This window comes from Crotalus tigris, unplaced genomic scaffold (assembly GCF_016545835.1).
Source record: "Crotalus tigris isolate CLP2741 ecotype Arizona unplaced genomic scaffold, ASM1654583v1 scf7180000017939.2460400, whole genome shotgun sequence".
NCBI classification, from domain to species: Eukaryota; Metazoa; Chordata; class Lepidosauria; order Squamata; family Viperidae; genus Crotalus; species Crotalus tigris.
This window is the reverse complement of record NW_024096731.1, coordinates 249,256-272,468: the sequence shown is the minus strand read 5'-3', so window position 1 is coordinate 272,468 and position 23,213 is coordinate 249,256. Positions and strand designations below refer to the sequence as shown.

Below are 23,213 nucleotides of genomic sequence, written 5' to 3'. Positions count from 1 at the left end.
TGGGTATTTTGAATTTGGTATATCCAGACATCCAGTTTACCATGGAGGAGGAAAATCAGGGCGTATTGGCATTCTTGGATGTATTAGTCCAACACCAGCTGGATGGATCTTTGACCACCAAGGTATACCGAAAAGCAACTTGTATGGACAGGATTCTCCATTTTGAGAGTAACCATTCGACAGCCCATAAGGTCAGTTGCGTTAGAACTCTATTCAAACGAGTGGAGTCACATTGCAGTACTGCCAAAGCAAAGAAGGAGGAAAGAAACCATCTTTTCCAAGTATGCAAGCGTAATGGGTACCTGGTAAGATTCATTAATTGGTTTATTATACCATCTGAATCTCGGAGTAACCCACCACCCCACGAACTGGTGCCACAGACAACACGTGTCACCCTCCCCTATATCTGCAATGTCTCGGAGGCTACAGCGAGAATTCTGGCGCCATATAATATAAAAGTAGCACACAGACCCAACCAAATGCTACGGGCCACCATTATGCACCCCAAGGACCCGCTCCCCAGCATGGAAAGATCGGCAGCCATGTATAAGATCGATTGTATGGACTGCCCGTGCAACTATGTTGGGGAGACTTCCAAACGAGTGAAGACTAGGGTCCACGAACACAAACTAGCAGTGAAAAGGGGCGAGCAGCACTCCCAGATATGGGTCCATATGGTGGAATTGGGCCACCGCTTTAACTTTAACGAGGTATGCATCTTGGCAAGTGATAGTACAAAGGGAGGCCAGCTACTTAAAGAAGCATGGCTTTCCAACAGTAACTCCATTAATCGGCACATTGACCTCTGCTCGGCACACTTGACATTAAGATCATGGAGTGCGGCCAGTTACCCACCCCGCTACCGACGGCCCGACAGCAGGTCCAGTGGAAAAACTAAAGAGGATATGCCAACCCCCTGACTAATCGTGGACAACCCAGAAGAGGAAGAACAACGTCTGGGAATCCCCACCACCTCCACAATATTGACGCGCTCTCAAAAGATCAGGAGGGCGATAAAAACCAAAGCCCAGAATCCCCATACCACGAACATCAGGGATTCCCCAATTGGTGCAGTAGAAAGCATTATAGACGGAGATGGGGGGGATTGTTAAAGCTAACACCTCATCTACGGCTCGAGAGAAATAGGACGATCGATCCGAAGAAGATGGGACGACCCCTCCGTTCTGCAATGCCGACCGAGTTGAGAACGTATGGAGTGTGGGATGGTTCTAGGGGTGACTGCGAGTTGATGGATGCTCTGGGGAGTGGGGAGAGGAGCGAACCCGGATGGAGGAATGCACGAGAGGGCGGACCTTGTGAGATCGGCTTACCGCGCCTCATATCGGCAGCACCCATTGACTCCAAAGATCTTTGTCACATGCACGTAAGAACGAGAGACAACGGAGTGAGGAGGAGGGTAGAAGAGGAATGCTGTGACGTTCGGAAAGACCACAACCTCACCTCCCCCCAGACCGAGGCCTCCGATTACAGCGCGGGGAAAAAGGGCACAGAAGACGAAAGAAAGGGGGGGAGGAGTATGATGACTGGGTATGGCCACATTTACGAGACTGATTACATGGGCAAACAACTTATTGAACCACCCCAGTTTACTACTATACCCCAGCTAACCCAGAGTGTTACATATGACCATCTTGACAGCAGTTGGGCATGAGGGGGAGGTACTAGGGATGAAAGGGAAAACATTCACAGAGAGAATAGCCGCGTAGATGTGGATTGGGAAAAGGAGAAGGAGAAATGCAAACCACTAGATAAACCCGAGGGAGAGAATAAAAACAATCAGAGAGGCAAGGAGGCTGCTCCACCTACCTTAGAGTTCAAAGAAAAGAAGGCAAATGAGGACACACACGAAAAAAGGGGTTCAGAAAGAAACGAATCACTGGAGCACAATCTAGCCAATTAGGTCCGATGACGAGATCAAGGAGCCGGGCGCAGACTCCGGCTTGCTTATAAGAGACTCTCTCACTCTCTGGCGTTTTAAGCCCTGAGGATGCCGGCAGGTGACGGCGAAAGCTTGGCGTTAGTATAGTAAAGTATTTTTAGTAAATATTTAGGGCATCCCTAAAGGCAGAGGAATAGGAAACAGAATTTATCACCTCTCTCCATCTATGCTTAACATGGTTCTTGGAAGATCTGGTATCTTTTTTTTTTAAATTTGCAATAAAATAAACAAAATGTGTTTTGAAGAAAGGGAGAAACCCCTCTGAAACATATTATGGAGGAACAGAAGTATCTGAAATGGGAGAGAAAATGCATTTCTGAAAGTAGAACAAAGCCATTTGAAAAACAGATTGCATGTGCTACGATGAAAGTTGTTTCTATCAATTAAACCACATACCTGTTGTGACATATTTTGATCTCTGTGAAATCATAGCAAACTCCTTGTTTATTTACAGTAAAACAAGTAAAAAATAATAATACCAACATGAATAAAGGAAAAGAACGACAAGATGGGAACAAATGTTTGTTTCACAGCTGGACTCAAAGCCACATATCCAGAACACAACAGGATTGTTCTGATTCATGATTCTTTAATGTTCTTTCCTTCTTTTACTTTTTGTACTTTTATTTTGTATTCTCTCCCTTCTCCTGCCCTTCCCTTTTCCTTTATATCTGTCGTTTACCCATGGAAAAATTCTCAATAAAAATTATACATATGCTTTAAAAATATGTAATTCAAATATGTACCTGGCAGGTTTTTCCAATTTAGCATCTTTGATGTACTGATATTACAATATGTGTAATCTCCAGATGTCATAACTAATGATGGCTGTGTATTCTGTAAGCAATCCCCACATATATTGATAATACTTGATTGTCAGAAGTCTTAAGCACAATACCGTAGCTCTCAAATAATTAAATGATTGTGAAAATGTTCTTCCATTTCATAAAGCAAAACAGTGGCCTTCTGATCTTCTGAGCAAACTATCTCTCTAATTATGGATGCTTTCTTAAAAGATTCTGCTCAATTTATATTTCTTGAGTTGGCTGGCAAAATTACCTGATTTCTCCAATGGAATAAATATGGTCACAAACGAAAGTTGGATGTTGCAATCTGCTATCTGGACATTATCCAGATGTCTTCTATCTTCTATCTTCTCCACTTGTCAGCATTTTCCCAACACAATACATCCTGGACTTCAAAATAATCTGTTTGCATCTATAGCAGTGGTGGCCATATTTGCCAGCATTTCCATCTCTCTCTCTCTCTCTCTCTCTCTCTCTCTCTCTCTCTCTCTCCCTCCCTCCCTCTCCCCCCCCTCTCTCTCTCTCGTGACTTCATTTTGGAGAATTGGACTTCTGTTGGAACAAAACATTCAGTAGCACCACCAACATGTATCTGAAGGGTTTCACAGCTGGAGAGCAAGCTGGGTAGCAGACACAAGTATTGCTAAACTAAATACTGAATGTGTGACAGTAGAGGATGCAGGGGAAACCAAGGCATCCCTAAAGGCAGAGGAATAGGAAACAGGATTCACCCCTCTCCATCTATGCTTGGACTTATTTATCATGGTTTTTGAAAGATCTGATCTTGTCCTTGTAAATAAACAGGTCTTCCCCTTACCTAGATTTGCAATAGGCTAATGTTTATTCTTTACCTGCCCAGATACCTTTCTACACAACTGAATAGGACAGGGGGAAAATTTTTGATTGTTAAAGGAGGGATTAATTATTTATCCTTGAAAACACAGCAATACACTTCCCCATCCCGCTCTGGATTGATTCACTCTTTTAATAAGCTCTATTGACCTTCAATTAAGGTTCAGATAAAATAAGTTGTTCAACTATAATAATCTCCTCCCTTTTTTTAGAAAAAAAGGCTGTCATGTAATGACTTGATTATTAAAATGTCAAGGATATTTTCTTTAATAAAAATAATTCTGCCTGCTTTAGAGAAATAATTAACTTTTAGATGTCTATAAAAAAAGATACAGTGATGCACACTAGCTTAAGGAGAGAGAGAGGGAGAGAGGGAGAAAAGGAAAAAGAGAAAGAGAGAAAGGAAGGAAGGAAGGAAGAAAGAGAAAGGAAGGAAGGAAGGAAGGAAGGAAGAAGGAAAGAGAAAGAAAGAAAGAAAGGAAGGAAGGAAGGAAGGAAGGAAGGAAGGAAGGAAGGAAGGAAGGAAGGAAGGAAGGAAGGAAGGAAGGTTAACTATGACTAACTGGACCCTCAATGTTTCTAGTTTACTTTCAACTGTTTGATGTTGTAAACAGGCAATGAAAGATAATTACCATCATGCCTATTTGGGTGGTTCCATGAGACAAGTGGAACTAATATCTAAAATATGATGTTGGATTACATGGCTGCTTGAGTTGACTCAAACAATCTCACTTCCTATAATTGTACTGGATAACATCTTCAATTTTAAAAAGCAAAACAGAATTGCAGTCTTGCCTAAGCCTTCAGATGCACTCAGACTAAGTTTATATTGGATTCTAATAATGTCTTATAAAACAGCACTAAGAAGCATGAATCATATATTTTCTTCTGCTTCTGTATGTCTGAATTCCAGTTCCCCAAGTACTGTATTACAATCAGAGTAGTTCTACCTATGGATAAACCAAACAGAATTCAAGCCACCATAGCTTCATTTATCTAACAAAGATATACAGGGAAAATCAAAATGCTTAATTTAGGGTAGCTTTCCATACCACCAGCAAATTGAATTGCAATGTGCTCTACACTGGGCAGTTCTTAAAGATGACTGGAAGCTGAAGCTAGTCCAGAATTCAGTTCTGGATGCTTCACAGTTCATTTGAGTTATGCTATTACTGCATGAGCTGCACTGGCTCCCAGTTGCTTTCTGAGTATAGTTCAAGGTGCTGGCTGTCTTTTTTAAAACCCAACATGGCACAAGGCCAGTTTATTTGCAGAACTGCCCCTCCAAGAGTATCTCCACATTCCACTAGGTCAGATAGGGTAGGCATGCTTTAGTCCTTTATGCTGTCATCTAATGGGAACTCAGAGGTGGTCCTTCGTGGTAGCATCCCTGGCCTTTGGAATAGTGTCCTAGCTAAGATTTGAGTGGTCCTTACCATTTTAACCTTCCAAAAGGCCATGGCTTTTCCCTTAAGGGTTGGAGTAGAATGGATTAAGTAGGTTTGGTTTGGCTCACACAAGCCAACAAAAACTGTGCACAGTTTCCATGGTTTATGATTTTTATTTGGTAACATTTCCCTGGATTATGGGATGCTGCATCTCTCAATAAGCCAAAAAGTCTTATTAATAAGTGGCAGTTTAGAGGCTGGCCTAGAAACTGGGAGACCGTGAGTTCTAGTACTGCCCTTGGAACGGAAGCCAACTGGATGACCTTGGGCCAGATCCTCTCTCTCATCCCAATCCACATCACATGATTGTTTTAGAGTCCAGGAAATAGGAGGCAGGTGATCCAAACTAGTAGTTTACCTTCCTTCTACAAAAGGGTCAAATCCAAGAACAATATAATAAACCAGCAGAGCTACTATCACAATCTTGGCCTTCTGCTTTTTCATTAGGGGCTACCAAAGACATGGGGAAGATGTTGGGAGGAGAGGAGGAGAAGGATCCTGATGCTGCCAAGAAAGAAGAAGAACGACAGGAGGCACTCCGACAGCAGGAAGAAGAAAGGAAAGCGAAATATGCCAAGATGGAGGCTGAACGAGAAGTTGTGAGGCAAGGGATTCGGGACAAGGTAAGAGTCACTTGTCCAAGTCATTAAACACTTGCTGATTATTCATTAGAAAAAACTCTATCAGACTCTTGCTGATTTTTCCCTCCAAGCATTGGAGAGCCCACTTGGACCTAAGAGAGGGGGGATAAAGGTACATGAAGCGTGTGCAGATGGCCTCTGGAAGACCTCTAGCCTACTTTGAGGTATTGTGAGTTTATCTTGGACTTTATGGTCCATAAAGGAAATGTGCAGTCTTATTCTAGGGCAGGAGTCTCCAATCTTAGCAACTTGAAGACTAGTGGATTTCAACTCCCAGAATTCCTCAGCTATCCATGCTGGCTGGGGAATTCTGGAAGTTGAAGTCCACAAGTCTTCAGGTTGCCAAGGTTGGAGACTCCTGCTTTAGGGGATGACAAAAAGAAAGATCTTAAAAACATTCTGAGGAATATGTAGCTAGAGCAAAGACATTACTAGGTATGTAATAACTTCATGGTACATTTTGCACCTGTTAAACTTTTGTAGAAAAGCTGTACTTGGAACCCTTTAGGGATTGTAACAATTGTAATTATTATGATAACAAATAGAGCCTGTGAATTCTAGGCCTGCTTAAGGCATGAAGCAAGCTAACCAGTCCTTCTCTCAGCCCTGGGAAGGAGGCAATGGCAACCTACTTCCAAAAATCTTGCTAAGAAATCTACAGAGATGTTCCAGGCAGTTGCTAGGAATCAAGACTGACTTGAAAGTATTGTTGGATCCTATTCCCTTCATTCCCACCTAAATTAGGAGGTTTGGATTCTTTCCCTTACTCAATCAGGACACTGATTAAAAAACTAAAATGTTTTAAGAACTTGCAGAATCTTGGTCAGAAACGCAAGGCTACATTAAGAGACATGACCAGTTGAAAGACCCCAAATACACTTCCAGCAAGATCATATAGTCAGTTTCACACAAGTTGTTACAAATGATGGAGTTGCATTGGCTGATCCATGTTTGGTCATTGACATATTTCTAAGCAAGTGGAAAGTCCCTCACTTGTTTGCACGTGTGCCTAATAGTGGCATTTCCATATCAACCTATCATAGCAACAACACTAGCAATAGCACTTAGAATTATATACCACCTCACAGCACTTTACAGCACTCTTTGAGCTGTTTACAGAATCAGCATATTGCCCCCAACAATCTGAGTCCATATTTTACCAACCTCGAAAGGATGGAAGGCTGAGTTTGTCCTGTCAGGATCAAACTCCTGGCTGTGGGCAGAGTTAGTCTGCAATACTGCATTCCAACCCCTTGTGCCAGCAGGGCTCACTCTCAATCATAGGGTTTGTCCTGTTATCCACATGACCTGTTTTGAGGTATGGTGTCCAGTGCCACTGCACTCAGACTGTACCCTTGCCCTAGTGCTGTTTACATGTCTACTTGGCTAAGGCAAAACCTCTTTATTAGCATTGAATTTCACATAAATCTGTAGATTTATTTTGGTTCATCCATCTTTTGCAGCACACACAAGATTAGTGGAGCCCACCAAATGCCTGCATGATAGTTGTAAAATAAAAAAAATTAAAGAAGTCTTTGCCTTCAAGAAACCTTGAACATATAAGCAAGATGTTATTCGCATTAAATATCTCCCAATAGATAATGGAAACAATTTCCAAAATACCAGAGACTTGTTGCATACTCATTACCATGTATGTTGTTACATACTACATTCTGCTTCCTCAGGTTTACAAGCAAGAGACAATACAATTATTAAAAAAAGACCAAGAAAGAAAGAAACCCAGCCATTGTTTGTTTCAAATACCGCACCTTAGTCATGCTAAGCATATTTTTACTGTTTATTCCTCCCATAGTACTAGTTTATCCTCCTCAAGAATATAGCAGATATGCAACATTTTATTAATGCTCTCAAGCACAGCTCCATTAGAATAACTTCAGAATGTTTTACAAAAAGCGTAATCCTTATCCAGATTTGAACACACAAGTCCAATATCTACATATGCTTATTCCTCACTCAGTTCTCTTTTTCTCTCTCTTTCACACACACACACCCACACACACACACAGAGAGGGAGGGAGAGGGAGGGAGGGTCAGAGAGAGACACACACAGAGAGACAGAGACAAAGGCAACCGGTTGAACCATCAATTAACTAACTGCAAACCAAGCAGCTTGTCATTGGGGACAGGCTTAGTTCTTCCCAGCTTCTAATATCCATTTATTGATTTAAGGTCTCCCCTGAAGGATCAGATCCCTGGATTTGATCAGAGCCCTATTTGGGTTGGGTGGGTAACCTTTTGGAGTGTCATTTGAACTTTCATAAACTTGAATTGACTTCAAATAAATTTGCTCTGTCAAAAAGCTCTGAAAGATGTGAGTGCTCCAACACTGGAGGTTTTTAAAGAAGAGACTGGAGCAGGGGGTTGGATTAGAAAGCCTTCAAGGTCCCTTCCAACTCTGTTATTCTATTATTGGAAATGCAGTTCAGTTCCAACTCTGAAAGTTTTAACTTTTTAAGGCAATTTTGAGTTTCACATACAACAGGAAAGAGGGAAAGTATTTCAACCTATATAAAAGTCTCAGTAAGAATGGAGACTTACATAAGAATGCCCAAAATGATCTCTGAATTCTTTCTGTCCTTCTGGATTCAAAGCCCTGTGCTTAGAAATATTTGATAGGTGGATGATTTATTTATAGGTGGTTGGCTTCACAGTTGGTTTCAAGGGCATGCCAGTTTTGTGAGGTGCACTTGTCATGGTGTGAAATTGTTTTAGGCTCTCCATTGTGTACAATTCTAATAAAAGTATTTTCCTGGGAGTTCCAGAATTCCCTGGTCAACTTCTTGACTTTGAACTTCTAACTCCCTCTTAATCTCATTCATGCTAGCTATCAGGTACCAAGAGAGCAAATTAAATTGTTGTTTGTACTGGTAGATGATAGGGAAGAAGAAGAAGAAGAAGAAGAAGAAGAAGAAGAAGAAGAAGAAGAAGAAGAAGAAGAAGAAGAAGAAGAAGAAGAAGAAGAAGAAGAAGAAGAAGAAGAAGAAGAAGAAGAAAAAGAAGAAGAAGAAGAAGAAGAAGAAGAAAGATGATAGATAGATAGATAGATAGATAGATAGATAGATAGATAGATAGATAGATAGACAAGAGAGAGAGACAGAGAAAGGGAGAGATCCTAGAGACAGATGATGGATAGACAGGCAGAGGTTTCCCTTAATTTTGATCTTCACAATAAATAAAGTGTGCTTGATGTATAAGATCATTTCAGAAATTGAATATAATTATACATGCTATTTGTTTATTTTGGCTTCTAAGCTGCTTCAGCTGCAAATAGCTGTAAACAACACATACATACTCCAATGCAATGAAAACATGAAATAAAATTAAAAAACGATAATACTGTAACACAAAAACAAATAAGGCTTACCTCCATCATACCAAGGAATATTACTTCCTATAATAAAAAGTGTATATTTTAGGGGGGATGAACCACCATGTTATCAGTCCTTTATATAACCTTATTTGTGGATTTAAACCTTCTTTCCTTCCTGTTTTGTTTTCTTGTTTACTTTTCTTATTATATTATTTTGTGTATTGTGAGCCACAGAAGGGAGGGAGGGAGGGAGGGAAGGAGGAAGTTGGTGAACCCAGAAACCCCAAACCATCCCACCAAAATCTAAAATCCAGCAATGTGATCACTAACATCTCTAGCCCACAGCCTGGGAGAATAGCAGATGTTTATGGCCCTTCAAAATGCCAACAGGGTGGGAGCCATCCAGATCTCATTGCATAAACCAGGCAGAGTGACCAAAGATACACATTTCTGATAGAACACATTGTTGAAATGAAGGAACCTGTACTGCACCAACCTGTCAGTTCAAATTGGCTGGGAAGGCAATTTTTGATCCTAGTATGCAGCCCAGAAAGATTGGTATGTGGTCAGTCCAAAAATATAAATTTAAAGTAAAATAAATATCCCTAAATTGTTCCGAAATAGCCAACTCTTTGGGACTTTCCTAAATACCAGGTAGGGTAGTGCCAATGCAATCTCTGATGGAGCATTGATCCTATAGAAAGGGACCACAAAGGACAACACATTCCGTATGGCCCATGGCGTTAATGCTCCTTCAAAAATGGATTTGAAACATGTAGATCTTACAGGTTAGGCAGAGTCCTCTGAGAGAAAGCAGCCCTGAAGACAGCTACTGAAAAGCAAAGAAAAAAAAAGGCAAAGTTATTAAAAATGAAATTTAGCATGGAGGTATAGTATAGTTTTGACTTACTGAGTCTCACTTCAATCAATTCCAACATTTGAAAAATGGCATATTCAGAAACTAGACAAGTGCAAATGTTAAGGATAGCTTTATTCCAGTTGATATACTGATTTTGGAAGTGGGAATTCAGTAAATTGTTATGGTGAACAAGGTTTTCCAAGTGTTATATAGGTTCTGATCGCCTCCCACTCAGAAGGTTAAGAGTTCAATCCTAGGCAGTGGCAGATATTTCTGTTTCGGGGAACAAAAAGAAAATATTTGCTGTGAGCTCCACGTAGGTGTCAGGAAGGGTATCCAACCAGTAAATTTTCTGCTCCATGCAGTCGCCTTGACTCCACCCCAAATAAAGGAAACAAAGGGTCATAAAAAGAAAAAAAAATATCTAAGCTTTTCCATATTTTTTGACTTTTTTTTGTTTCTTAGTACATTTATATAATAACAGATGGGCTTCTCCACATGCAAAAAAATAAATTAGATCACTAGTGCTAAAAGATAAAATGATAAAAGAGCTCAGAGTTTTCTGTCAGACAAAGCACTGGTGAGACTGCAGCTGACTGAAGAGGAAACAGTATGATTGTTTGCCTTTTAATTCAGAAAAAAAGAAGCTTTGCATAGGTACAAACTTAGGTGTATTTTCCCCAGCAAAGCAGAACGGCTGTGCACAGCCAAAAGCAGATTCTAAAGCAGCCAAAGGAGCTGGGAAAAAAAAGATATGGTTGCTTGAATACAGTAAGTTGAAAAGAGGTGCTTCATACATATTCCTGTATGTGGTAAACTTTCATAGCCCTAACATCTCATGTGACAGGATGCAAAACAAAATATTTTTAAAAACATATAAATACTGATCAATTAATCGCTCGGAAGTCCTTGAGCCCTCGTGGGATTCCTGCCCCGGAGGTTGTTGGGTGTGAGTCCCTCCTATTGAAGTTGGGTTCACGGGTTCAGTTGGGCTTGCTGCTGATGTACCTACCTCCAAGCTGCGTTGCAACAGCCCTGCCTGCGTTGCTGGAGTCAGTAGCCGGGTTGGCGATGGAGTTCCTCAGACTTATAGTACTGGGGGACTTTAACCTGCCATCACTCGGCGATCGCTCAGAGGCGGCGCAGGAGTTCATGGCTTCCATGGCAACCATGGACCTGACCCAGGTAATTCAGGATCCAACTCATAGGGGTGGTCACACACTCGACCTTGTGTTTCTCTCGGGGCAATGGAGACATGATCTGGAATTAAGGGGAACAGAGATCTCGCCCTTGTCATGGACAGATCATTTCCTATTGAGGCTGGACTTCAGAGCATCACTCCCCCATCGCAGGGAGAGGGAGCCGACTAGGTGGTTCCGCCCCAGGCGCCTAATGGACCCAGATCGGTTCCAGGAGGAGCTTGGGAAAATACCTGACTCCCTTGTCCACAACTCGTCCGGGTCCCTGGTTGCGGCCTGGAATGAGGCGGCGTCCGGGGCCCTGGATCGAATTGCACCTTTGCGACCTCTCTGTGGTGGTGGTCCCCGGAGAGCGCCTTGGTTTACTGAGGAGCTCCGGGAGATGAAGCGCCACAAGAGACGTCTAGAGCGACGTTGGAGGGCCAGTAACTCTGAATCTGACCGATCACTATTAAGAGCCTATCTTAGGACTTATTTAGTGGCGATAAGGGTGGCAAAGCGTGTTCACTTTTCCGCACTTATTGCGTCCGCAGAATCTCGCCCGGCCGCCTTGTTTAGGGTGACCCGCTCCCTTCTTAAAGTGGAGGAGGCGGATGAACCCTTGCAGGGGAGAGCTGAGGAGTTTGTTCAGTTTCTGTCGGACAAAATCGCTCAGATTCAGAGAGACCTGGACTCCGACTGGGCAGTGCCAGCCGAGTTGCCAGGGGCTGGTCTTAGTCATGTTATCTGGAGTGAGTTTGAGCCTGTGACCCCTGATGAAGTGGACAAGGCCGTGAGGGCAATGAATGCCGCCACCTGTTTATTGGACCCGTGCCCCTCCTGGCTGGTTTCTGCCAGTAGGGAGGTGACACGAGGCTGGCTCCAGGCGATAATCAACGCCTCCTTGATGGAGGGGTCTTTCCCGCAACCTTTAAAGGAAGCGGTGGTGAGGCCCCTCCTCAAGAAGCCTTCCCTGGACCCAGCTGTTTTGAAGAACTTTCGTCCTGTCTCCAACCTCCCCTTTGTGGGGAAGGTTGTAGAGAAGGTGGTGGCGTCCCAACTCTTGCGATCCTTGGATGAAACTAATTATCTGGACCCTTTTCAATCTGGTTTCAGGCCCAGCTACAGCACTGAGACTGCTTTGGTCACACTGACCGATGACCTCTGGCGAGCCCGGGATAGGGGTTATTCCTCTATCCTGGTGCTTCTTGACCTCTCAGCGGCTTTCGATACCATCGACCATGGTATCCTTCTGCGTCGTCTCGGAGAGGTGGGGGTGGGCGGCACCGTATTGCGGTGGTTCTCCTCCTACCTCTCTGACAGGTCGCAGTCGGTGTTGGTGGGTGGACAGAGATCGACCCCTAGGTGCCTCGATTATGGGGTGCCTCAGGGCTCGGTCCTGTCCCCCCTCCTTTTTAACATCTACATGAAACCGCTGGGTGAGATCATTCGGCGACACGGGGTGAGGTATCATCAGTACGCAGATGATACCCAATTGTATATCTCCACCCCGTGTCCTTTCAGTGAAGCAGTCAACGTGATGTGCCGGTGCCTGGAAGATGTGAGGGTCTGGATGGGGGTGAACAGGCTTAGACTCAACCCTGACAAGACCGAGTGGCTCTGGGTCTTGCCTCCCAAAGGCCAACTGGATGGTCCATCTTTAGTCCTGGGGGGGGGCAAATTTACCTCCCTCAGTGCAGGCATGCAACTTGGGTGTCCTCCTGGATTCACAGCTAAATTTGGAACAACATCTATCGGCTGTGGCCAGGGGGACCTTTGCACAGGTTCGCCTAGTGCACCAGTTGCGGCCTTATTTGGACCGAGAGGCTTTACTCACAGTCACTCATGCCCTTGTCACCTCAAGACTGGATTACTGTAACGCGCTCTACATGGGGCTACCCTTGAAGGGCGTTCGGAGGCTGCAGTTGGTTCAGAACGCAGCCGCGAGAGCAATTGTGGGCGCGCCAAGGTACGCCCACGTGTCACCTATCCTCCGTGAGCTGCACTGGCTTCCTGTGGGTCTCCAGACGCAATTCAAGGTGTTGGTTATCACCTTCAAAGCCCTTCATGGCATAGGGCCAGGTTACTTACAGGACCGCATTCTGCCGCACAGCTCCCAGAGACCGGTGAGGTCCCATAGATTGGGCCTCCTTCAGGTCCCGTCGGCTAGACAATGTCGGCTGGCGGGCCCCTGGGGAAGGGCCTTTTCTGTGGTGGCTCCGACCTGGTGGAATCAACTTCCCCCCGAGGTTCGAACTACTCCCACCCTGCCAGCCTTTAAGAAAGCCGTTAAAACTCTCCTGTTCTGGCAGGCCTGGGGCTGATGTCCCCGGGGGGCCGGGATATGATCGGACTCACGGTATGACTGGATTATTTTATTGTTTTATGACTGTTTTAACTTTGTACGCCGCCCTGAGTCCTTTGGGATTGGGCGGCATATAAATATTTGTAAATAAATAAATAAATAAACAATTCCAGGGATTTTTAGGGGGGTGGGAGTGAGAGGATTCTCCAGCATCTGGAAAAAAGAAGTGATGAGACTTTATACAACTCTTGGAATGGAATTCTGAAGCATGGATGATTACCAAGCTCTTCACTCACCTAACATGCCAATAAGATGGCATGTTATAACTTTATGAAAACATCCCAAGTGGGAGGAGGGGATCCCTTAGATTATCAGATACTAAAGACCTCAAAAGGAATCAATAACTGTCTAAAGACTGTTGATCTTGTTATCTAATCATATCAGACCACAACTGCCCACGCCTGGAATTTAGAAGGTTTTTTTCCCCAGAGTTCATATAAAATATTGGCAAAGTTTAAGGCTTCTGGACTGGACCCATTTTAAGGAAGCGCCCTTTCCCTGTTTCCTGTTCTTTTTCAAGTTTTAATCAGCTATCTTTTGTTTGGGAAGAAGGCGGTGGTGAGTATCACAATTGGGACAGTACTAATTTCCATTTCTGAAAGGAATACTGTGTAAATATCCAACTGTTTCACTTTTTTAGGATAATCCTTTAAAGGCATCCTCTCTTTAAAGAGATGTTCATGTCAAGTCCAGTTTGAAGATATATATATATATATATATATATATATATATATATATATATATATGAAAGGAACTCAGGGATCTCGACATTTCCCTTTTAAAATTAGCAGCTAAATAACAGATAAAATAAATGCCTCATCCAGCAGTTTCTCTTTGTTAGCAATATGTTTTCTCAGTTTCTCATATAAGTGGCTATTTTAGCTGGGAGAAGGCCCACAGAGATGAGGGCCCATGGTTAAATACAAAAGCCCTATTTGAAACCCTTGCTTAGTTTTCAGTAGACAATAAACAGTGGATACTATACTGTAGCTAATAGCTTTAGTATTGCCTTAATCAACATTGTAGAGAGAAATGCATTTATAAACAGCTGCCAAAAGAAAATAAACCATTTATTCATTCCAGCTTGGATAATAATACAAGCCTAAGAATCAATCTTCTCAGATTTATCATCATAAAAGACATCATTGTTCTGAATCTGAAAGACTTTTGAACAGGTATTTGTTTTGAACTCAATTTGATCTATTTCCCAAAACATGCAAAGGTAGAAAATTACTCTATTCTGAATGAAAGATTCTCTTTCAAAATAGAGATTCAATATATGCTTTATCCAGGTATTATTTAGATGGGCAAGTCTTTTTTCTATGTTTTAACTCTTTTCTTGAATAAATAATGAGGAATGAAGAAATCCAGCAAATCGATATGAAAGAAAGCTGTAATAAATTCAAAAAATAGTTCCCTTCCTGTCTCAGTGGCTAATTCTTTAGAGAAAAATAATTTTCTGTAACAGCAAGAAATAAGAAAAAGAGGTAACCTTTCTTCCCCCATGCCCAAATGTTTTCCCACATTCTGATTTATCTCCTTTCCTTGTTTCTTTATCAAAATACAAACTTCTTCTCTTGTCTTCTAGGAATGGAAATTCTGTAAAATAGGTTTCACATTATAATTAAAAAAAGAAACAGATCTCTTCTACCACTTGTGATGGATGTATGATAAAGCAAGTAAATATTGGAGCACGATTCATAGGTTAACACTGAAAATTCTTAAAGTGTATATGGAAAGAAAACCAGAGACTTTTCTTTTGGGGCTAATGGATAATGATCTGGGGAAAAAAATATGTTGACAGCAGCAAGAGTAGTCTACACTCAGAAATGGAAGACCACATTGATTCCCACAATGGAGGAATGGTTGCAAAAACTGATGGAGCTAGCAGAGATGGCTAAATTGTCTCTACTGATTAAAGACAAGAACACAAGTACCTTTATTGCTATGTGGAAACCGTTTCTGGACTTTGTGCTTGAGGTGGGAAAAAAATGAAACTTTGATTTTGGGTTTTACCAATTAGATAGATTTGATATTATCAAAATGGCTAGTTTATGTTATTTTGTAAAAGTTACAAGTTGAGGTCTGATGTTGAAGTTCTATTTTACTGCATCAAAGGAAGTCAGAAGTCAACACCTTTTTTTTCTTCCTTCCTTCCTTCACTTTTCTATTCCCTTTTCCCTTCCCTATCTTTCCTGCTATTTACTTTTGTATTTTCATTGTATTGTATATTATAAACTAATAAAACTTATATAATTGAAAAAAAATATTAGAGCTTAGGATCCAATTAGGACTGCAGGGTGGATAAGATTATTGGTTCTCCATGGCCTTGTGAGTATGTCCTTAAAGAAAAGAGAAAACTATCCAAATGTCAGAACAAGGACCGCAAAGTTCATTTCAAGTCATCATCAAAATTTATTAAGGCCTTTAGACCACAGATCACAATAATAAAATACAAAAAGCTGTAATTATTATTAATAAAACTTAGAAAACACATAAAATTTAATAAATTTGCATCAAATACATTATAGTAACTGTAATACAGACAGCAGTGGTGATCACCAAAATTTGTGCTAAATTTCAGCTATAGATAGGACTAATACAATGAATGGTAGCACAAAATTGGGTAATTGGGAAAGATATGTCAGGTTTAGGGTATCCTCTATCATTACTTGAATTCATTGAATTGCATGTCATAAGACAAAGAGAAAGAATGGGATAGGAGGATGAATAAGGAAAATAAGTTTATTCTGGCAGTAGTTCTGGAAACTCCATTATTGTTTTACATTGTGTTAGGGTTATGGTGACCTAGATGGTACCTCATCATGATTAAGAAGATACTCCCATTACTCTTCCTTGTGGAGTTTGCTTCTGATGGTCCTGAGATAGTCATCATACAACAGTGAGAGTAGGCATTTACTCACTCTGTGTTGTTTCTGCTTTGCCAAACTAAAAGTATTATCTATTCAGTAATTGCTTGAAATTTTCACATGACAATAGTTCTATAAGCATTTCAGCACTTCAACCAAAACCACCATCATGAAGTAAACAATGAAAACATAACAGGATTCTAGCATTTTTATTAAATCTTATGGTTTCAGTAAAAGTCTTCCATGTTTTACAAGAATATGTATGCACCTGAGAGAGTGTGGTCATAGGGAGAAAAGGAAGGAAGGAAGGAAGGAAGGAAGGAAGGAAGGAAGGAAGGAAGGAAGGAAGGAAGGAAGGAAGGAAGGAAGGAAGGAAGGGTTTTCTAGAGATCTCCAAGAAAACCAGTTCATAAAGAATTTGTTGTCTGAAAATTCTGGTGTTTTTTTCCCCTACATCTGAGAGTATTCCTGCAGCTGCCTGTAGGCAAAATTTTATTCTGATCATATCCGAAGGCCAAAAGCTTCCAACAAGAGGAAAGTTTGCCTCCGTTTAACTATGTTAGTCTACAATTCTGTAGAAAATTTTGTTTACATCCCAAGTGACTGCAGTGAACTCCCTAGCAGAGTTTCCTTTTAATTATTGATATGTTGCCAACGATATGATTTTCAGCAAGCTTCATTGATGAGGGCTGGCATAAATAAGGATCCTCAAATTTTACCACCAGCAAAAGATTTTCAGTGAGGAAGAAAATTAGGAGCTTTATAAATAGCAATAAATTTTCCCCATTATTATTTCAAAGATTTATATTCCAGAATCATTGGTGGTTGAATGGCTTGTATATTTAATAAATTATTATTATTTGCAACACTTTGAAGTCACAGCTGCCAGTTCTTTAGCTGGTGTTGGCCTTAAGTTCTTTGCCCAAACCTAAGATGTTGTAATGCATGTGTGCAAATCCAAGCAGCATGGCCTTTTGTGTTTGACAAATGCAAAATTTTTTAATTTTTTGGTATGGATCTTCACACAGTCAGCCAGATGTTTAGATTGGATTTGGCATTTTTATCCTTATAAGGAGATATAGAAATAAAGATCTGTAAACTTTAAGAAACATTTTATTTACAATATTGAGTATTGCATCCATTTGCAATCTAGTTACTATAAATTGATTCAAAACAACACAGTATAATTGTGGATGATATCGTATCTCTCAAGCAAGGCAATAATCAGAGGCTTAATATATCTTTTTCTACAATGTCCTATCAAATACAAGTTTTAATAATATGCCTTCTTTCTATTATTAGGGAAAGGAAGGAAATGGTTTCATAGGGGTTCACAGGATGCCACATCCTTTTATTCTACTGTGGCTTGGTATTTGTGTCACTAGGAATCATGTTGGAAGGATCTAACACAGGATATACTGTAGCTATAGCAGGAGATTAATGCTTAAATAACAGGCACATCAGGATCTCTTTGCAAAAGTGGAAATGATCTGAAAAAAGATGACTAGCAGATCCAATCAATTCATAAAATGAATCCTATGCCTTAGGTAATGAAATTGGAAGAGTAGAACCAAACCCTGCTTCCTGTACTCTCCTGGATCATTACTTTCCTTCCCAATATTTCTTTCTGATATCTCAGATCTATGGAGTATTTTGCAAAGCACTTCTGTGAACTTCTCAAAGCAAGATGTTTTGCAGGTGAGAGCTAGGCACTGTATGACCTGCAGTAAATGGCTTGCTCAGAGATGATGCTCAAACTGGCATGTTTCTTTATTGTAGTAAGAAACCAGTTCAATGTGCTTACTGAACAGGAAGTAGTAGGTCATATTTGGAGGTATATAGTATTTAGATTGCAGAGAGTACAATAGTTCATAAAGGCTGCAACCTAGCAAAATGAGAAACCCATAAATTTTGGGAAGTTCACTGCAGGAAGGTACAAATTAAATAAACACTAAAAGCCAATGATCCGGCATCTGGCTTTAGGTCTGCATCTGACACCATAGGTCTTTAACAAAACTTATTCTTTAGCTCCACCCCTGTTGAACATAGACATAAGCAATTCTGGTCCCTTCTTGAAAACGTTGTGTGCTTCTGATTCTTCATGACCTGATGGACACTATATCACCAGGACTCTCCATCAATAACACTTTCTCTGAGTTCTTGAAAAGTCCTAATTGTGTCAACAGTGATAGTATCTAGCCATTTTGCTTCTGTCAGCTTCCCTTTTTTTACGGTCTTTGATTTATTCCAAGCATTAGAATATTTTCCAATTATGCTTATTCTCATATTGCACGTCTGAGATATTAAGTGCTTTAGCTTCTTTATTAGTGCTTCTTATCTAATATTAAATACAATAATCTGTTATTTTTATGGTCCAAGGTATTCTCAGAAATTTTCTCAGCACTGTCATTCAAAGGCATCATTCAACTTTTCCTCAGCTTTTATAGCAACATTTGACAACTTGGAAACCCCAAAAATATGCCCCTTTGTTGTCAATGGGATGTCTTTGCACATTAATATTTTGCCTAGATATATTATAGTCTTTCTCCAATGAAGCATGTGGTTCATGGCCACATTCTCATCCCTGTGAATTTTTGAGCCTGGGAAGATAATCTTTCTTACTATTAACTTCTCCTCTTTGCATTACTGCTGCATTAGATTAGCATTGTCTGTGACATAAAATATGAATATTTTTTTAAAAAATATGAAGCAAAATACCGGCTTCTTCATACTTCTTTCCACACTTTCTCTGCAGTAATTGTCTAGATATAACTGTTGCGTCCTTGGCGGGAAAACAGACACGAGAAGCAGCTGGAGTTCTCAGGTTCTTTTATTCAGCGTTCAGCTTACAGGAAGATGGCTTCAGCTCAGCCCAAACGCCTCACAGCCTCTTATATAGGCAACTCCCGGGTAAATGGGTTACTTTTCCCGCGCCAGCACCCGCGCATGCGCACGGCGCTGGCGACAGCCTGTCTGGTCCCGGGCAGCTTTGCACCTGCCCGGGACTGCCTGCAAACGCCCGAGCCGTTTGCAAGGCTCGGGACATAACACCCCTTTCCCCCGGGCTAAAACTACTACCAACATACAACATTTATTTTACACGACAATTTGCTCCCCAGTGTTCCCACTGTTTACTGGCTTTTGTCTTGCCAACAATGTTATGTAATCTTCTAGGTACTTAGGAGATTTCTTTGCTCTCTGTGACCTTCTTAGCTCTGGGTTACTGGCATAAGTCCCCTGACTGGAGGGAGGCATGAGCCTGTTCTCTCTACTGTGCCCTGGTGTCTTCCAAGGACTGTGCCCCGATGCCTGGCCTGCTTGCTTGCCCACCGGGCTCGTCAGGCCAGGGCTTCTGTTGCTTTGTGACCTGGTTGTCCTACCTAGCTGTAGACCCTCAGGCCCCTTGAAGTGATAGCCACTGCTGGGCGTCTCTGTAGAACCCCCTAGGTCAGTCCAAGACCTGTCAGGAGGCTGTCTATTCCCTGAACCCCATTCTGTGTTTGGGCTCGTGTGGGTTTCTGTACTCTCCCAAAACTCAGGTGTCCCCTGATTTGTGCTAGGGGTGTTGTAGTCGGGACTTGGTTCCTCGACTAGCTCTGTGTATGTTTGACCCCCTGTAGGATTTGGGGTAAGGTCAGGCCAACCTTGGGCATTGTGTGCCAGCTCTCTTGCGGGGAATGATTTGTTGGGATGCCCCCGGGTATCCTCCGTTGCTGGAGTGCTGTGTGCTGTGTGTGGAAAGTGAGTATGCCCCCGGGGTAACTCCCTGGCTGGAGTAGGCGTGAGTGCCTGTTGTGTGGGTAAGCTCCAAGACTTCCTTTTCGGAGCAATTGCAGAACCTTGGGACGAGCCGTTTGTGGCTCCCTCAGTGGCGATGGGCAGTAGCTCTTGCCCTTCCCTTTGCTCCAAAGGGTCCCCCTCCCCCCCTGGAAAAGACCCAGGAGTTTCAGCAGAAAAGTCCCGCCTAGAGCGGAGTTGGTCGATGTGCCGACGCAGGACACGACCGTTGTCCAGGGCAACCTCGTAGGAGAGAGGACCTGTGATCCTGGACACAGAAGCGGGGACCCATGTATGACCAGGCCCGTAATTGCGAGCCCAAACCGGGGCACCCACAAGTAGTTGTCTAGGTGCCCTAGGATGTGAGGTAGATGAAGGCAGTCTGTCCGGATGCAACCGGTCAAGTCTCGTAGTAAGTTGGCGCCCCCAACGAAGTTCAGCTGGACTTCTCCCTGTAGAAGTGGACGGTGTGGTGCGATAAGAAAGGAGAAAGTCAGCCAACCTGTGATGCCAGTCCCCGTAGGTGAGTCTCTTCAAGGCGTCCTTTGCGATGCGCACCATGCGTTCAGCCATACCGTTGGTGGATGGGTGAAAAGGCGCAGATGTGGCATGACGAATCAGGTTTGCCTGTAAGAAAGCTTGGAATTCGGAGGAGGTGAATTGAGGGCCGTTGTCAGACACAATGACATCTGGCAGCCCGTGTGCAGCAAAAATCCCCCTCAGTACCTGAATAGTCTTTGCAGTGGTGGTGGACGAGACAGGCACAACCTCAAGCCATTTTGAATGGCTGTCAACAAGGACCAAGAAGAACTGGCCCTGAAAGGGCCCAGCGTAGTCAATGTGCACCCTAGACCATGGGGACTGTGTTTCCTCCCATTTATGCACAGGAGCTTGGGGCATCTCTGGGCGAGATCGTTGGCACATGTGGCATGCGTGTACCTTAGCCTCAATATCTTTATCTAAAGCAGGCCACCACAAGTGGCTGCGTGCAAGAGCCTTCATACGAACAATGCCAGGATGACCCTCGTGGAGGGATTCTAAGACCCTAGTCCTCATTGAGGTGGGAATGACAACTCTGTTTCCCCAAAGCAACAACCCTGAGAAAGGGACAATTCGTTCCTTTTGGACCAGAAACTCTGAAACTCAGGACTAGGGCAGTGCTCAGGCCACCCGGACAGGACCCAGGAGCGGACACGTGAAAGTGTGTGATCTGTACCTGTTTCAGCGGTAACATCCCTGGCACTAAGAGGAAGCTCGGGCAAGGCTTGGATTGATAGAATGTTGACAGCTGGCGCGGGGTCAGCTTCTACTACTGGCAGAGGCAACCTACTGAGGCCATCAGCATGGCCCATTTCTTTCCCAGGCTTGTGGAGTAATGAAAAATCATATGCAGACAAGAAAATAGACCACCTAAGCATTCTAGGGGAAATGATGTGGGGAGTCTGCTTACGTGTGGTAAACAGTCCCAGCAGAGGCTTATGGTCAGTGAAGACCGTGAAATGCCTGCCATATAGAAAATCGTGGAATTTTTTAATTCCAGCAACAACAGCCAGAGCCTCCCTGTCTATCTGAGCGTAGTTGCGCTCGGCAGAAGACAGTGTTCTGGAGTAGTATGCAATAGGAACCTGAGTTCCATCAGACCTGAGGTGACTCAGGACAGCTCCAACCCCGTAGGGGGATGCATCACAAGCGATGCACACAGGGAGAGACTCGTTGAAATGTGCAAGAACACTGTTAGAAGTGAGCAAGGCCTTGACTTCTTTAAAGCAAGCCTCATGTGCTTGTGACCACAGCCACACAGCTTGTTTGTCTAGTAGCCTGTGAAGAGGCTCAGCTACACTAGCTTTATGTGGAAGAAAAGAATTGTAGAAATTCAGGAGGCCTAAGAAGGCCTGAAGTTCGGCCTTAGACTTTGGCCTGGGTGCTTCTAAAATAGCAGTTAGTTTGGATTCAGCAGGATGAATCCCAGCAGCATCAATTTTGAATCCCAGAAATTCAGTAGAAGGCACCCCAATCTTGCATTTGTCTTTTCTGAGCTTAAGGCCTGATTTCCTGAATCTTAACAGGACAGCCCTAAGCCTTTCAGCTAGAATGTGTGTGGAGTCTCCTGCAATCAAGACATCGTCAAAGTAGGGGCAGACCCCTGGTATACCTCGTAGTGTGTTTTCCATTACGCTTTGGAAAATCCCAGGAGCGACATTCACTCCAAACTGCAGCCTTTTTACTTAAAGGCTCCCCTGTGGGTCACAATAGTCTGAGCTATGGCAGCATCATCATCAACAGGCAGCTGTTGATATGCTTGAGCTAGGTCAAGCTTTGCAAAAACACGCCCCCCCTTGAGAGAGGCCAGGATGTGACTGACCACAGGAACAGGATAGGCATGTTGCTGCAATGCCTTATTGAGTGTGCATTTGTAATCAGCACAAATGCGAATGTCCCCATTTGCCTTTAGAGGCGTGACAATGGGGGTCTCCCATGGGCTGGAATCAACAGGTTCTAGGATTCCTTGTTGGATTAGTTTGTCTAATTCAGTGTCAATCTTACTTTTTAAAGCAAAAGGGACCCTTCTTGCTTTAATCCTAATGGGAGTGACAGTGGGGTCTAGCTTTAAGGACACAGGTGGTCCTTTGAATGTGCCCAGCTGGGGGCTGAAAACATCTGCAAATTCTTTGCAGACTTCCTGTAGGTCGAGTGTTTGTAAGCTGTTGAGTCCTGTGACGTGTATCCCCAGGGCCTCAAACCAATCGAGTCCTATGAGACTCGTTCTTTCACCCCCTACTACTAACAAGTCTAGTGGACCTTCAAAACTCTTGTATTGCACGTTAAGGGTGGCCTCCCCCTTAACACACACTCTTGAGTTCTGAAAATCTGTTAATACAATATCAGAAGGCCTTAACTTGGCCTTAGTCCCACTACTGGAACAAATCTTCCTAAATGTATGCAATGAAATGATGGAAAGGGCAGACCCTGTGTCTAGTTCCATAGATAATGGAACCCCTTGTAGCTTCACGTTGAGTGACAGCTTTTTCTTCATGGGCTTGTGTGTGCCTGTCCTACAAATGTTTCTACGCGAAGCGCAAAAACCTACCCTATTCTGGCTGGGGACTCTGGTACCCTTCAGGCGTT

At 42.8% G+C, this 23,213-nt stretch overlaps 1 protein-coding gene across 1 annotated transcript in view; it reads left to right on the top strand.

Moving 5' to 3' along the window:
- Positions 1–23,213, top strand: part of CPLX1 (complexin 1) — a 181,106-nt gene that overhangs the window by 91,235 nt on the left and 66,658 nt on the right. The window contains exon 3 of the mRNA XM_039344787.1: positions 5,514–5,689. Within this exon, the coding sequence (XP_039200721.1) occupies positions 5,514–5,689 (176 nt within the window). The remainder of the gene's footprint in view (positions 1–5,513; positions 5,690–23,213) is intronic.